Below are 17500 nucleotides of genomic sequence, written 5' to 3' on the forward strand. Positions count from 1 at the left end.
ACAACATTTGGAAGTAATCACTTGTCACTCAAATTTTAAATATATCAATTAGGTGTTCCAATTGTACCAACTTATTTCTTTGTAAAATAAAATAAACTACTTTGAAATTAAAATGACAGTCACATTTATGACTGTCAAGGATTTTGTCGTTGGACAGACTATATCATTACTTTATAAAAACTACTACGCGAGTAGCTGGTACCTCTTCTAGTTGTATAGACAATATTATAACAAATATAAATGAACTAGATTTCCAATCAGATGTAGACGATCCGGGTCTCTCAGATCATTATGGTCAATATATTAAAATACATGTAAAACCGGCTGAAAAATTACCTTTTAGCATTAAGACTCGACTCGTAGAGTAACATATACATCTTGTCAAAAAATTAACACAGATTTTTTAAACTTAAATTGGGATGTTTTCTGTGGTTCGAGGGATGTAGAATTCCTGTCCAGCTTTTTACTAAAAAACCTGAAATCGCTTGTTTAGTATATATAAGTTGGGATGTTTTCTATGGTTCGAGGGATATATATATATATGTCCAGCTTTATACTAAAAATATGAATATATTTATATATATATATATATATATATATATATATATATATATATATATATATATATATATATATATATATATATATATATATATATATATATATATATATATATTTAATTTTTTCTCTTAAAAATGAGATTTGTTCACTCCAGTGTTGTAAAATCCATTAAATGTGTATGTCTCTTTACAATTGTGACGACTTTATTGATATGTTTATGTTATGTGTGTGGAAACCAATGTTTGGATATTAGATTATTTTCTTCGCTAAGATTTCAGAATGGAAAATGATAAAATTGTAATAAGTAAACAATCTACGTTCAAGTAATAAATTTTGATAAAGACCCTACCAGGTCGAAACGTCAATGAAATATTTAATATAAAAAAACCGTTTTTCTCATTTTTACCTGACCTAAAGCCAAGAAAAAATTAAATAAAATATATATTGAGAGGTCAAAGAAAAGAATAAAAAAAAACATTTAAAAAAGAAACAAAAACAAAACTCTTAAAAAAGACTACAAAACTTGTATAAAAGATAGTAAAAGAAACGCATATAGTAATTATATTGACAGTTCAACGAATATAGCTAAAAATATTTGGAATATTATCAATCATGAAAGAAATCAAAATAAATTTTTAAAAAATAATTCCATTTTACAGGCCACAGATTTTAATAAATATTTTACAACAGTATATAGCGTCTGAGATAATTAATAAAATATCGGTTGACAATAGACTGCAAGAACAACTTATTGGAAAAATCTTACTAAGTTGTAAATCCTTTGTTTTTCTACCTGTTGTAGAACAAGAAGTTTTAAACGCAATATATAGCCTCAAGAATTCTACATCTTTTGACAATTATGATATAAACAGTTTTATAATAAAATCACTGTCGGGAAGTTTGGCTCAGCCGTTAACCTATCTTTTCAATGTCTGGCTGGACGAGGGTGTTTTGTAGTTGTTAGTAGTGCCAATTTTTAAGAAGGGCGATGTGGATTGCTTCGATAATTATAGACCAATCTCAATCGCACCTGTGGTTGGTAAAGTCTTTGAAATTATTATTATATCTTGCGTAAGTGACGACTTTGAATCTAATAAATTGTTAAATATAGCACAGTATGGCTTCAGAAAAGGAATGTCAACTGTCCAGGCAGTTACGAAAATAGTGCAACAAGTGCTTGATGGATTTGAAGGGGGTGAACATGTCGATATGGTCTTAGCAAGGCTTTTAATTGCATTTCCCATGAGCTTATGATAAAAAAGCTAGAGCGCTACGGTATTAGGGGGAAACCTCTGCGCCTTTTAGATTCTTATCTTTCACACAGAAATCAATGCGTTTCTTTAGACGGTACATTGTCAGAAGTTAGTCCGATTGAGAGCGGTGTCCCTCAGAGTCCATCCTTGGTCCAGTGCTTTTTATTATATATATGAATGACCTATTCTCTTTTCTATCTCCGTATGGATGTGTTCTATTTCCGTATGCTATGCGGATGATACCTCTTTATTGTGCTCTGGCAGCAGTATTCAGGATTTGCAACAGCATAGTAGCAACATGATAAACAAAGCATCCCTCTAGTTTACTCAAAATTATTTACAGTTAAAGATAAAACTCAAGAAATATTATTTTCAACGACTAGTAGCAATGTAGTACAAAAGGTTAAATTGTTGGGACTCACACTCGATAGTGCACTCACTTGGACTTTTCATGTTGAAACGGTATGTAAGAAACTATCAACAGCTTTATTTGTACTGAGAAAAATGAAACGAACACTTAACCATCAAACACATATAAATGTGTATTATTCGTTGCTTCATACACATACTTCTTACGGTATAATTTTGTGGGGTGGCTCGTCTGCGTCGGTGAGGATCTTTAGGATGCAGAAGACAGCTATCCGCGTATTATGTGGTGCTGGTTTTCGTGACCATTGTAAACCACTTTTCGTAAATTTGAAAATACATACATTAATGTCTTTATATATTCTTCAGCAACTGTTGGAGATACATAAAAATGAATCTTCTTTTACCCATAACTCGGACATTCATAACTATGGCACAAGATTAGCAAGTTCAATAAGATCTAATAAATTTCGATTGTGTAAATCAGATAAGAACTCTCTGAATGTAAAACTTTACAACATCTACCACCTCCAGTAAAAAATCTAAACAATAAAAAATTTAAAATTGTTATTAAAAAGTTTCTCTCAGAGCATGCGCTTTATAGTATGGATGAATATTTTGAGACTGTAAAATCCACTAACAACATTTCCTCATCAAGTAAATAGTTGTGATTGTTTGTATTTAAAATATTCGTATGTTTATACATTTTAATCTGGTTATGTTTGTTCTATTTGTTTCTTAGTGTTTTTCTTTACTCTAATGTAATTTCCGCTTGACTTGCTACAATTGTAATGTAATGTACAAAAAGTAGTCAATAAAGTATATTTATTTATTTATTTATGATGTTATTTTTTAATGTTACCAGGTGGTTTTGGTGACTATTGTCCTATTGTTATATGGACACTGATTAGAACTAACTTTATATTAAAATATATTTTTTTTTGCCTCTGAGTATACAAATGGCTTTCTTTAAATTTTGATGAATCTATTATCTGATTAATTTTCCCCACATCACCCTCCGTTTTTTGGGGGAGACCTCCTACCTATTTTTAAACTTTTACTGATTTACGTATTCTTACCCGTGGATATCGAAAACTTCTTATCTGAGGATATATAGCCTCCGAACTTCTGCTGTTATACCAAGGATACTTGTATTCCCCTACGTCCGTATCGTTAAATCTCAAATACAACAGGTAACTGTTGTCGGCCGAGAACCAGACGGTGTGATCCGTTTTCAGAATTTCGTTTTCGTACAGCCAGTCAGGTACTCCGTTGAACATAGTGTTTGAGGCCCCGTTATTCGTTATACGGCACACCAGATCCTTCTCCACCTTAGGCTTGTAGTAGATGTCGTTGTTGTGAACGAAAGCCAAAGCAGCGCCGTCTGATGACCACACGGCGTACTGTAAATACGGGGCCGTCTCGTCCAGTTCCTTTGGACTTAGAGGCTTCCTAATTCTAAAAATAAAAATGATAAATTATACAGGGTGTTTCAAAAAACATGTGCCATCTCTTGTGGGGAGATTCTTCACGTAAAAATAAGATTTATTTTTCGTATCAACATAGGTCCGATTCTGCTTTGTTTCGTAGCTACAGGGTGTTAAAGTCTTAATAATTTTTCGATTTATTATAATTTTCTTTCAAGTACTTTTAGTGATTCGAATGGAATATTGAGGGTAAAAGTTACGGTAAGTGCTACATGTATTAATGCTAAAAAAGTGTCGAAAAATTCATCAGGGACGTGCGTATGGGTTGTCAGTAAAATATTAAAAAAAAAACATGTGCGCCATTGACTTTTTTCTTTTGATATCAAAATTGTATAGGCCGTTTAATGCCAATTCAAAGTTATCTCTTGATATTTTGTGGAATTCGGCCTCCTTGATGAGATAAACGCAATTTTATTAATCACAATAAAATTAAATTAAAAATAAAATGAATAAATTATATATTTTATCTAATTTATTATTAAATATTATTACTATTAGTCCAACCTACAGCAATTTCAAATAAAAATAATGGTATTTAAGAGAATTACAAAAAAACTAATTTTAAAAAGTTTTAATATCGTGTAACTCTAAAACTATGCCTTTCCATACCCATGTAGGAACTTTTTTTAATATTCTTTGATGAGGAATCAATGAGTACTTATTTATAACTTTTACAAGTTAAAGATATTATTTTTTTAAGGTTGCTATTAGACTTGGATCAAGGCAAATTAATAAAATTGCGTTTATCTCATCCAGGAGGCAGAAATCGACAAAATATTAAGAGACACCTTTTAATCGGCATTAAACTGCTTACACTATTTCGTTAACAAGAGAAAAAAGTCAGAGGCGTACATTTTTTTTTAATATTCCAGTGATACCCCATATGCACGTCCCTGTCAACACTTTTTTAGCTTTAAAATTCGTCTCATTTATAGTAACTTTTACCCTCAAAATTTCATGCGAAACGCTAAAAGTACTTGAAAGAAAATTATAATAAATCGTAAAAATATTAAGAGTTTAACACCCTGTAGCTACGAAACAAAGCAGAATCGGACCTATGTTGATGTGAAAAATAAATCTTATTTTTACGTGAGGAATCTTCCCAAGAGAGATGGCACATGTTTTTGAAACACCCTGTATAAACTTATGTAATTAGGGAGATAAAATGTATAGAGGAATGGTATCACCTCGATATATGGAAGAATTATTGACGGTTCTATATTGATTCTACTATGATTTTATATTGTTCTACTAATCTAACAGCTAGCAACGTTTTCGAGAAAGTATTTTAAGACGTCTGGCTCTTTGATATATATTTTACTATGCTCTCAGGAACAGCATGCGGCCCGTCTGGCTGCCGATACCCGTTGCGTTCACTACTGCGCATCGGAAGAAGATCATATATTTTTTATTAATTTAGTCCTATAAATTCTAGTATTGAATATAAATCGAACATGTCTCCATAGCGCAGTGCGTAGAGTTTCCGACCACGAACCGATGATTCAGTGTTCAAATCCGGGTCAGGGCAAATACTTTTTTTTATTTTATTTTCGTTTATATTCTGATAGTAAAGTATTAAATAATTCTGATAATTCAAAAAAAATATATATATTTAATACTTTACAAAAGTAGCAGGTTAGTCGTGACTGACTAAGTTAAGAAAAAAACTTAAAATTTAAGTGAGGATGCAGTCAATAATCACCACATAGGCTAATAAAACTACTTTTTCAAATTTGTCAAGCTTTCGAGAATTTTATTCCCATCATCAGGACAGTTTCTAAAATGTATAAATAAAAAAGGCATTAACATTTTAAAATTGTATAACAGAAAAAACAACTTACGACTGAGTCAATTAGCAAAAAAACTTCCTCTGCACAAAAAGGCATTCAAATAATACTTTACCTTTTTAATACTTTACTATCAGAATATAAACGAAAATAAAATAAAAAAGTCTTTGCCCTGACCCGGATTCGAACTCTGAATCATCGGTTCGTGGTCGGAAACTCTACGCCCTGAGCCTCCTCCTTAAAGGACTAATATCTTCTTTCAATGCGCAGTAGGGAACGCAACGTTTACCGGCAGCCAGCTGTTCTAGAGAGCATAGTAAAAGATATATCAAAGAGCCAGACCTCTTAAAATACTTGTTTTCCGACGTTGCTAGCTCTCTTACTATTCGTAGTTTATTGTGGACTTACCTTGTAGAAATTTCATATATGTGATATTTGGCCAACGTGGAATATTCGTAGATCTTGACTATATCACTTATAAGCAGCACGAATCGTAAATCGTTAGAAACTTTAAAATCAACAACTTCATATTGTCTCTGAAAAAGAAAAATAATATTTAATAAGTTAAACAATATAACAGAAATTAAATTTTAGCTGATTTGCTGATTTTTATTTGTACAAACAATATTATGTTTACTCTTAAATTTCGTCCACATTTAAATTTGAGGTTTTGAATGAGTTAAATTTCTTTTTTAGGTGAAAAGAAAAGAAAGAAAGCGAAAACAAATTTAAAGTGAATAATGCAAGAGAAGTATTTTCGCGGCTTTAAAGGGCCCCATTGGGACTCGGGGGTGCTTACCCAGTTAATTTGGGACTATTTACCTTTTGAATTTTCACTCACAACCGAAATGTATTTTCCAGCGCTGTTTTATTTTAAGCACTGCGTAATTTTTTACCTTATACTAACATTGTTTATTGTAAAAATAGTTTGTTAAGGAAGTATGTAGTTAAGAAATGTATGATTAATAGATATTAAGCTAGCTTCGCATAAAAAATTAACGAATTAAACAATCAGTTTAATGACAGGTTTTAATGTGATTTATCTTCGAGGAGTTGAATCTCATCCAAATCCGATATGTTCAGTGGCGGATACAGAGGGGGGGCCATGGGGCTAAGGTCCCCCCTAAAATCTATAAATTGGGTTTTATATTAGGCTTTTGTTAGCTTCTGGCCATTTTCTTAGCTTCTGGCCATGACTTTGCTAGCTCTTCCATTACGGTTCTGCGCCATGTTTGTTTTGGACGTCCTCTTTTCCGTTGTCTCTGTGGTTTCCAGTCAAGGGCATTTCTCGCGATGTCGTTAGGTTGTCTTAGAGTATGCCCTATCCATCCCTACTTTCATATGATCACTTCTTTGCCTATCTCAGTTTGGCCAGTTAAATGCAATAGATCTTCGTTTCGGATTGTGTTAGGCCAAAATATGCAGAGAATTCGCCCCAGGCATCTATAAACAAATGTTTTTAGCTTTGATGTTAGGGTTTTTGTAATATAACTTCATGTAACAAAGCATATATTAAGCTACTTTTGTTGTATTTTAGGTAGGCGATTCCTACAAATTTTATCGCGATTCTAGGCGATTCCTACAAATTCAATCCACAGTAATTTTTTAATAGTGACCGGTATCCCTCAACATGGTTTGTGCGTACACCTGATGTTGGTTCCTTGAAGTATTTAGAATGGTTTACCGTTTTATGGATATATGGTGATACTGGTTCTAAAGAACTTAAAAATTTGTATGCAGTCCAGCAATCCATCCAAATCTCACTTCCTGGCTTTACATGTTCATTTCATATTAACTTCATAAGGGCTCTCGAATCACGACATTTTATGTAAACAATTACACCTGATTTTAAGGTCACATCATAAATACTAAAAATCCAAATTTGAGGTACAACATCGATATTCCCAATCCTATGAAGTTCGAGATTTTCTAATAGTTTCTATGAGCATAAATATGTCTCTTAAAAATCGATATTGTTGTTATATGCTTTTCACAATAATAGTTATAATTTGGGAGGCCACAAAGCTTCATATTTAAATCTGCTATATCACAATGTACTGCTAGTTCCCAGTATGACAATATTTTCTTGTGTTCTCTATGCATAATAAATATGTTTTCTAAAGCCGGGAAATATTGAGTGCTAAATACTTGTAGTTTGTCTTTTGAGTGTTATAACTAACGATTCTGATATACTTTTTTTGGTTTGCATGATGTCTATAAAACTATAAGTAATAATTTGCTATTTTTGTACTTACCAGTGTAATATTTGTCATAATAATACTCGTAGTGAGATTATCCGCATTAAACAACGATATACCTCCATAAAAATCTTTAAAAATAAATTCGGTATCTGAAAAAGAAGAGAAAAATATTCATTAATAAGACAAAGAAAAAATGAACCAAACCAAACAGAAAAGACTATAATATGTGCATTTAAAAATGCATCAAAATTTGCAAACAAATGCAAAAAATATGCAACTCTTAGTCAATTATTTTGGATATTATCATCGCGATCTTATAGATCTATTGTGTCCACCTTTCTTGAGTTATAACTCATCGTACAGTCTCAGAGCTTTGACAAAAGCCAGTATCTGAGACGGTTTTACAGAGGGTAATTCTCCAGGGTTGTCTTCTCGGCGCATTCAGTGATGGTGTTTCCCTATTTCTCCCCACAGAATCTGCATTCTACTGAGGAGACAGTGTCATGTTAAAAAACCTGCAAACCTTTTTCCGATATCTAACATATCTTTATATCTATATATCTAATTTCAGAAAATCTAAAGAAATATTTTTTGTTTTCCGAAATATTTAACAATGAATATCGCTGGAACAAAAAGTGCCAATCTCAAAAACGAAACGGTTTGAATTGTGGATTTTAGCATCACGTGTTTTTGTGCGTCCTGTGGTTTTTTGAATTCTATGGTTTTTTGCATTCTGTTGATTTTTGCATCGCTTGGATTTTTGCATCCTGTCTATTTTTGCATTACGTAGATTTTTGCATCCTGTCGATATTTGCATCACGTGGATTTTTGCACCACGTGGATTTTTGCACCACGTGGATTTTTGCATCACGTGGATTTTTGCATCCTGTGGTTATTTGCATCTCGTGAATTTTTGCATCTTGTGGATTTTTGCATTACGTGGATTTTTGCACCACGTGGTTTTTTGCATCCTGTGGTTATTTGCATCATGTGGATTTTTACATCACGTGAATTTTTTCGTCCTGTGTTTTTTTGCATCCAGTCTATTTTTGCATCGCGTGAATGTTTGCGCCACGTGTTTTTTTGCATCCTGTTAATTTTTGCATCACGTAGATTTTTGCATCCTGTCGATTTTTGCATCACGCGGATTTTTGTATCAAGCGGATTTTTGCATCCTGTGGATTTTTGCATCTCGTGTATGTTTGCATCAAGTGGATCTTTGCATCTTGTGGTTATTTGCATCACGTGGATTTTTGCGCCACGCAGATTTTTGCATCCTGTGGATTTTTGCATCACGTGGATTTTTGCACCCTGTTGTTTTTTGCAACCTGTGGATTTTTGCTTCACTCCAAGTCCAATCCTCCAATAACTCTAACTAATACTGATCTAACTTTATTGATCTCTAACTAATATTGAATCCATCCATATATAAAAGCTCAAAGGGTTTTTTTGTCTGGAGATGTGTCTGTTGAATTCGTTAGTTTTTATTTGTATTAGAGGACAGTATATACATATAAATCATGGCATTAGTTTATTAGCTGGACAAAGTGATTTTAGGAAATTCGACAGTAAAATTAAAGTATGAAACTCTGCACATCCGATACTTAAGTGAACACAGAAAAAAAATGTTTTTTGAGTACATTTTGAATACAAGCAAATAATTAAAATTGCAAAGGCGTAAACAGGCTAACAAAAAGTAATGTGTTAAAAATTCGTGACCTTAAAAGTTAGGGATAACAACGTTTGTCGCCAACGAAACTTTCTGATGGAATAGTCGTGTTTACAATATATCCTCTCATACGGATGTTAAGGAACATCCTAACTTTTAGGTCAAAGATATAATAGAGTTAGTTTTTTGCCTACTCCTTTTTACCATCGATCTATCTCCCGCATTTTCCGTTGTTGTCCACGCTGGACCTGAAATGTGGAAAAATTACGTTGGGGAAAATTTTCCCGTATAAGAAATACGTCTTCTTTATGGATTATTCGTGTCGTTGGAAAGTCTAGACGTGGTGTGGATATCAAAGTCAAATTTATTAAATGTTTTGTGCTTTATTGCTCGTTGTCTTGAGAGCAAGGATCGTTTGTTTTTTTAATTTAGTGCAAGATACGCATTTATTGCTTTTTTTAATGGAGTTAAACATCGAAAATTAAAGTCCTAGTAAAATTAAAAATAAATAAATAAAAACTTAAGACGAGTATAACTATTTATATTTATATAAATATAACTATTTATATTTATGTAAATAAATATAAATATTTTTATAAGCATAATTATTTCCGTCTAGAAAGTATCCGGAAAAAAGAAAGCAAAATAGAATTATCGATATATATTTTTAGGATTTGAGTTAAAAAAATTATAACAAATTATTAATTTTATTTACTGATACAACCTCCATTTAACTCCAACACCCGAAACTAGGTCCACACCATAATGTTCAGTGGCGGTAGTCCAGGCCTGTAAAACTGAGCGAATCAAATCTGCGTGGAGCTGCTCGTTCCACTTCAATCTTCATTAGTCCCCATATGATTTCAATGGGACTAAGGTCTGGTGAAGCTGCTGGCCATGGAATTGTGGCCAAATGGTGTTCTTGCATCCAAGCTTGAGTATAGGCATCTTGCATTATCCTGTTGGAAACGCCACCCCTCTGGATATAAAACATGAGCCGTTTCAAAAAGAAAACCATTTAAAATATCACAATATTTTGCTCTATTTTATATACAGTTCCATCAACAGTATTCTGTTAAAAGCTGCTGTTATATGAACAGTTCCATCAACTATACACAGAGGTGTAGCTCCACGCTGAGATATTGCTCCCCAAACTATTATTTTAATGGGAAATTTTGAAACTTGAACGGTAACAGTTTCTTTTGATAGGATTTTTAGGTGGTTTCCACCAAGCTGGAAACAACTTTCGTCAGAAATAAAAAATGATTAAAATTATCTTCTTGAAAACGTTGACAAAAATCCATTCTTCGCTGCCTTTGTAGAGGTGTTATTGCAGAGATTTTTTTTTGGCTTCCTTGATAATGTAGCGTTGTCTTTTCAGTGACATGCGGACGGTTTCTGGACACACTTTTAACTTTCGCTAACTTCCAAATCTGTTAGTCAATTTGCGAAACACTGGACGCGGATTCTGTCGTCCTAATACCACTAAGGCGTTTAAATTGTTTTTCCTTCTGTGCCATTTTTTTATCCCCTTTATTGTCTCATTCGAACACATTTTCTATACAAATATTCCACCATTTTTTTTACCTGCGAGATTATTTCTCAAATCTTAAGCCGGTTTACTATCAACAATATTTGACAGATGGTATTGCCATGCGATTTTGGTCATAGCCTACTATTGGCACAATCTATGTGATGGATTGCTGTTGTCTTAGAGTGTTACAGAAAAAAAATACATTAAAATTAGGATAAATATAAAATTCCGAATACTTTCTAGACGGACTACACTATGGCAACTAAAATAATTTTAGACATTCATTGTCTTTATTTATTTTGATTAACACAATCCAGTCAGTTCCAGTCAGATCACTGACCGTTATCAAGTGTACATTAAACTAATTCTCAAAAGTACTGAGCATTTATACTGCAGCCAGGCCAGGCTTTTCACCAGTGAAAAAGTTGGGTGCAGTCATCCATGAAGTTCCCAATTAGAATACCTGCTTTGGAGCGTTTTATCAGTGGTTACTATATCGTAGATATTTCGATACTAGGATTGCAAAAGATGTTATTATTGTTTGCTATAAAAATGGCTTCTTTAAATTACGCTTTTTCCAATGAGATTTCCTATGGACAACTCGATCTTCCGGCCATTTTATATTGTGCTGTTTTGACCAAACATTTTTGTACATGTTTTTTGTGCTCGCTGAGTCGTACATTTAGAGAGGACGTTTAGTCTCCCCAATATACGACTTCACAAAATATAAGGTAGATGCACTATTTCTGTTGTTTCAATATATGTGAACCAATGTGTCAGTTTTATAAGTTGATATAATTTTGCCTAGGGACTTCACAGAGTAACCATTCTGAAGCAAATCCGTTATGTTATTACCCTATATACAGAATTATTAACTATCATTATACTATAGTTATTTTTTTGCAACGGTCAGTGCAGATTCTATGGGAAAAATATTGAAACACCAGAACATACAAGTATTTTTGAAAGCAAATTTATGACAACCTTTTGTAGGTATCGCGATAAACCTAAAATGGAATATTTAAATTGAAATTGAAATGAATTGATTGAAAAAAAGAATTATTGATGTAATTTGGCATTTTTATCCGACTGAACATAGAGTAATAAGCAATTTAGTTGAGATATATTTTTTGTCATTCCAGACACTTAACATTTACCAGTGAATCGTGATTTGATTCTTTCCGATTCGATACATTTAACTTCTTTAACAGACGAGTTTCCAGATAATGATTTGACCTGCACAGCGGCATTAGCATATATTATAAATAAAATTTATATACGCGCATACCTATTTTTATCTGAAAGTAATAAAATATCGAAATCCAAATGAAAAATGGCACGATATGTGTAGAATATATTTTTTTTTCGTTGACGCAAGCGCAGTTCTAAAAGTATACAAATTTTCAATTAGTTCCTATCACTCCTCCTAGCGCACTTCCTATCACATCCCCATAACTATGTAAATATTAAAGCTTTATTTTTTAGTTTCTAATTTTCACATGAAATGGTTTTGTAAATATATATTTACAAAAAGCAACAAAGAAAGATTAAGTAAAATTAGTTATGTTGAACAGAAAAATTTACTTTGTTGATTGTTACGGTAATATAATATTGGTAGTTGGTTTAAGTGCTGTTATACGTAAATAGTATAAAAATTTTCAATGCGTTCCTATCACTTCTATCACACCTCCGTATCCACCTATCCTACCATTAGAACCACCCTGTATAATTTTCCGTTGATATAACATAATACAAATTTAAATCGTATTGAACTCTACATGCCTATTAGTTAATATAAGTTTTATATTTTGTACTAGCAAGTAAATATTAATTTATCGATAATTAAAGTAAGGAAAAATTAAATGTTTTTCTATATTTTCTTTTTATTATATAATATGAAATAAAAATTTGATATATAAAATTTTCTTTCTCTCAGAAAAAATATTTTGAAAGTAGAAAATCAGTTGTTACTTTTGTTGTCATAACCGGCTGTGTAACATAATTTATCCATCAAGAAATAATTTATGATCTTGTTCTTCTTTGTACGTATCACACTTCCTATCACACCTCCATAACCATCTAAATAGTAGAGCTTTATTTTTTAGATTCTAATTTTCACATGAAATGGTTTTGTAAATACGTATTTACAAACATCAACAAACAAAAGTTAAGTAAAATAAGTTCTGCTCAACAGAAAAATTTAGTTCGTTGATTGTTACAGCAATATAATTTAGGTAGTTGACGCAAATGTCGTTATAAAAGTAAACAAATTTTCAATTAATTCCTATCACTCTTCCTATCACACTTCCTATTACACCTCTATAACCATCTATCCTACCATAGTCACCACCCTGTATAATTATCCGTTGATATAACATAATAAAAACTTAAATCGTATTGAACTCTACATGCCTAGTAAATATAAGTTTTATATTTTTTGTACTAGCAAGTATTTTTTTTTCTTTTTATTAAATATAATATCAAATAAAAATTTGATATATAGAATTTTCTTTCTCTCAGAAAAAATATTTTGAAAGTAGAAAATCAGTTACTTTTGTTGTCATAAACGCCTATGTAATTTATCCATCAAGAAATAATTTATGATCATGTTCGTCTTTGTACGTATTACACTTTCTATCACACTTCCATAACCATCTAAATATTAAAGCTTTATTTTTTAGATTCTAATTTTCACATGAAATGGTTTTGTAACTATGTATTTACAAACATCAACAAAGAAAAGTTAAGAAAAATAAGTTATGCTCAACAGAAAAATCTACTTCGTTAATTGCTGCAGCAATATAGTTTAGGTAGTTGACGCAAGTGCCGTTATAAAAGTATATAAATTTCCAATAAGGTTCCTATCATTCCTCCTATCACACCCCCATAACCATCTAAATATTAAAGCTTTATTTTTTAGATTCTAATTTTCACATGAAATGGTAGTTAAAGCAAGTGCCGTTATAAAAGTAAATAACTTTTCAATGACTTACTATCATTCCTCATATCACACTTCCTATCACACCCCCATAACTATGTAAATATTAGAGCTTTATTTTTGTAGATTCTAATTTTCACATGAAATGGTAGTTAAAGCAAGTGCCGTTATAAAAGTATATAAAATTTCAATGACTTCCTGCAATTCTTCCTATCACATCCCAAAGCTATCTAAATATTAGAGGTTTATTTTTGTAGATTCTAATTTTCACATGAAATGGTAGTTAAAGCAAGTGCCGTTATAAAAGTATATAAATTTTCAATGACTTCCTGCCATTCTTCCTATCACACTTCCTATCACACCCCAAAGCTATCTAAATATTAGAGCTTTATTTTTGTAGATTCTAATTTTCACATGAAATGGTAGTTAAAGCAAGTGCCGTTATAAAAGTATATAAATTTTCAATGACTTCCTGTCATTCTTCCTATCACACTTCCTATCACACCCCAAAGCTATCTAAATATTAGAGCTTTATTTTTGTAGATTCTAATTTTCACATGAAATGGTAGTTAAAGCAAGTGCCGTTATAAAAGTATATAAATTTTCAATGACTTCGTGTCATTCTTCCTATCACACTTCCTATCACACCCCAAAGCTATCTAAATATTAGAGGTTTATTTTTGTAGATTCTAATTTTCACATGAAATGGTAGTTAAAGCAAGTGCCGTTATAAAAGTATACAAATTTTCAATGACTTCCTATCATTCCTCCTATGACACTTTCTATCACACCCCCATAATTATCTATATATTAGAGCTTTATTTTTGTAGATTCTAATTTTCACATGAAATGGTAGTTAAAGCAAGTGCCGTTATAAAAGTATATAAATTTTCAATGACTTCCTGTCATTCTTCCTATCACACTTCCTATCACACCCCAAAGCTATCTAAATATTAGAGGTTTATTTTTGTAGATTCTAGTTTTCACATGAAATGGTAGTTAAAGCAAGTGCCGTTATAAAAGTATATAAATTTTCAATGACTTCCTGTCATTCTTCCTATCACACTTCCTATCACACCCCAAAGCTATCTAAGATTCTAATTTTCACATGAAATGGTAATTAAAGCAAGTGTCGTTATAAAAGTATATAAATTTTCAATGACTTCCTGTCATTCTTCCTATCACACTTCCTATCACACCCCAAAGCTATCTAAATATTAGAGCTTTATTTTTGTACATTCTAATTTTCACATGAAATGGTAGTTAAAGCAAGTGCCGTTATAAAAGTAGACAAATTTCTTATCACATCTCCATAAACATCTATTCTACCATTGACCGGAAACCACCCTGTATAATTTTCCGCTGATAAAACCTAATAAATGGTTTTAAACTCTACATACCTATTATTTACAAAAGGTTTCATATTTTGTAATAGTAAGTAAATATTATTTTTCAATAATCGAAGTAGAGAAAAATTAAATGTTGAGTTAATTCGTTTGATTGAAATTTACGGGAATTTAATAAACCCCGTGTCAATCTTTATTAAAGATTATTACAAGGGTTAAATTTGTAACACGCTAAAATACACGACGTAAAATATCTAAAATTCCAATTAATATTTTATTAACCTAAATTAAATTTTCCTTCTGGTTAATTATACGTACATTATATGAAATTTAGTTAAATAATTTAGGTGCAAGATATTGGAAAAACTGGTATTTTTTGGTCTGTATTATTAAATTACCCCCCCCCCCTTTTTATTTTCTTTCTCCAAAAACAAACGTCGTCTTCGGCGTAAGTAATATTTGATTTGCACTGCGGATTACCGAACTCAAAACAATTTTCCTAGTGGAACGATAAAAATATATACCGGGTGGTCCGAACTGGATTCCGGAAACTTCGGCAGCATATTCTGCAGATAAATATAAGTAAAAAAGTTCGTATAAATGTACGTCCTAAAATGCTTAGTTTCAGAGATATAGGGTGTAGAAGTTTCATTTTTATTTGGATTTTTTCCAAATAATTTCTGAAGGGAGTTTTTTGACATGAGAAATTTGATTTTAATGTCAATATGTGACTCCTACATGTAGGGGGCGCCATCTACATATTATTTAACTGGTTTGAAGAGTAATAACTTTTCGTCGGTGTCTGTGTAACACTACTGAGTAAAAAAAATATACATTTACATTTTTTTTCGTAAAAAAAGGTCTCTTGGTAAAAATCGTTACGAGTAACGGTTCTCGAGATATTTGGAATCGAAATTATCAATACCTGTCATCATCGACATAAATTAAACATGTTGACTAAATAGTTATTAGACTGAAATCAAAAATAAATTTGAAATGTTTTTGTGCCAAAAGTTCAACAGAAAGTGTTTTTTCGTCAATTTTTACGAGGAAAAATTTATGATTAATTTAAAAAAATAAAAAGTTCCCAAATTTATCATTTCAGTCGAATAACTATCTACTCAACATGTTTATTTTTTTATCAATAATGACATTATTTACCAAGAGACATTTTTTACGTAAAAAATCACAGACATGTATATTTTTTCACTCAGTAGTTTTATACAGGTACGGACGAAAAGTGATTACTCTTCAAAACAGTTAAAACACATGTAGGTAGCACCCCTTACAAATAGGAGTCATATTGACATCAAAATCAAACTTCTCATGTCAAAAAACTCTCAAATACCAATTTTCATCCAAATATTGACTATGATACTTTAGAAATTATTTGGAAAAAGTCGAAATAAAAATGAAATTTCTACACCCTGTATCTTCGAAACTAAGCATTTTAAGACATACATTTATACGAACTTTTTTACTTATTTTTATCTGCAGAGTATGCTGCCAAACTTTCCGGAATACAGTTCGGACCACCCTGTAGAGTAAGTTCACTAACAGGGATCTATTTAATTTCATCTATTATTCATTATTGTGCAAATGAATCTGCATTCTCAAGCTATAGTAAACTGATCAATTTGTATACAGTTAACTCTCGATGGATGTCTTCTATGTAGGTTAGTCGATAACATCCGTACTGAACCTCAAATACTTTATATTCCGATGGTTTGCATATTATTGAATCTTCAACTAATCCACACGTATACTATAGCATCACCGAGTATATCTAATAGATATATAAAATTCTCGTGTCACAGTTTTAGTTACCATACTCCTCCGAAACGGCTTCAACGATTTTGATGAAATTTTATATGTCTAGTCACTAGGTCTGTGAATAGGTTGTAATCTATTTTTTACACCCCTAAGTGATAAGGGTGTAAAGTTAGCATGGAGTACTTATGGAAGAAAATCAATCATATTCAAGTCTAGAATGTCATTTTATCTAAAGAAGAAAACATTCGACCAGTGTGTACTCCCAGTCATGTATGTATATACAGGATGCTACAAATTCGAGGTACGAGCATTGGTATCTCGAAAACCGTAATAGATACGAAGATGGTTAAATTGGGGCAACCTTGCGCCTTGGGCTGTTCACCAAGATGCTATCAAAAAAGTTTTAAAAATTTCAAGGATTGCTGAGTTTTTTGGAAAAAACGGATTTTTTTGAAAACTAATTTTATTTTTTCCTGTCGTTACTTTTTAGAAAATCAAAAAACTAATTGCACATTCTCATAGCCACTTTATTAGGGCTATCTGATGGTATTTTTAGATTTTCAAATTAGCTGATAATTTGTGAGA

At 31.6% G+C, this 17500-nt stretch overlaps 1 protein-coding gene across 1 annotated transcript in view; it reads right to left on the reverse strand.

Moving 5' to 3' along the window:
- LOC115881242 (inactive dipeptidyl peptidase 10) overlaps positions 1-17500 on the reverse strand; it is a 59478-nt gene that overhangs the window by 18564 nt on the left and 23414 nt on the right. The window contains exons 3-5 of the mRNA XM_030898660.1: positions 7710-7804; positions 5863-5990; positions 3260-3638 (exon numbers count right to left, since the gene is read on the reverse strand). Of these exons, the coding sequence (XP_030754520.1) occupies positions 3260-3638; positions 5863-5990; positions 7710-7804 (602 nt within the window). The remainder of the gene's footprint in view (positions 1-3259; positions 3639-5862; positions 5991-7709; positions 7805-17500) is intronic.

The sequence above is a fragment of the Sitophilus oryzae genome, unplaced genomic scaffold (assembly GCF_002938485.1).
Source record: "Sitophilus oryzae breed Bouriz unplaced genomic scaffold, Soryzae_2.0 scaffold_170_pilon_pilon, whole genome shotgun sequence".
Lineage (NCBI taxonomy): Eukaryota > Metazoa > Arthropoda > Insecta > Coleoptera > Curculionidae > Sitophilus > Sitophilus oryzae.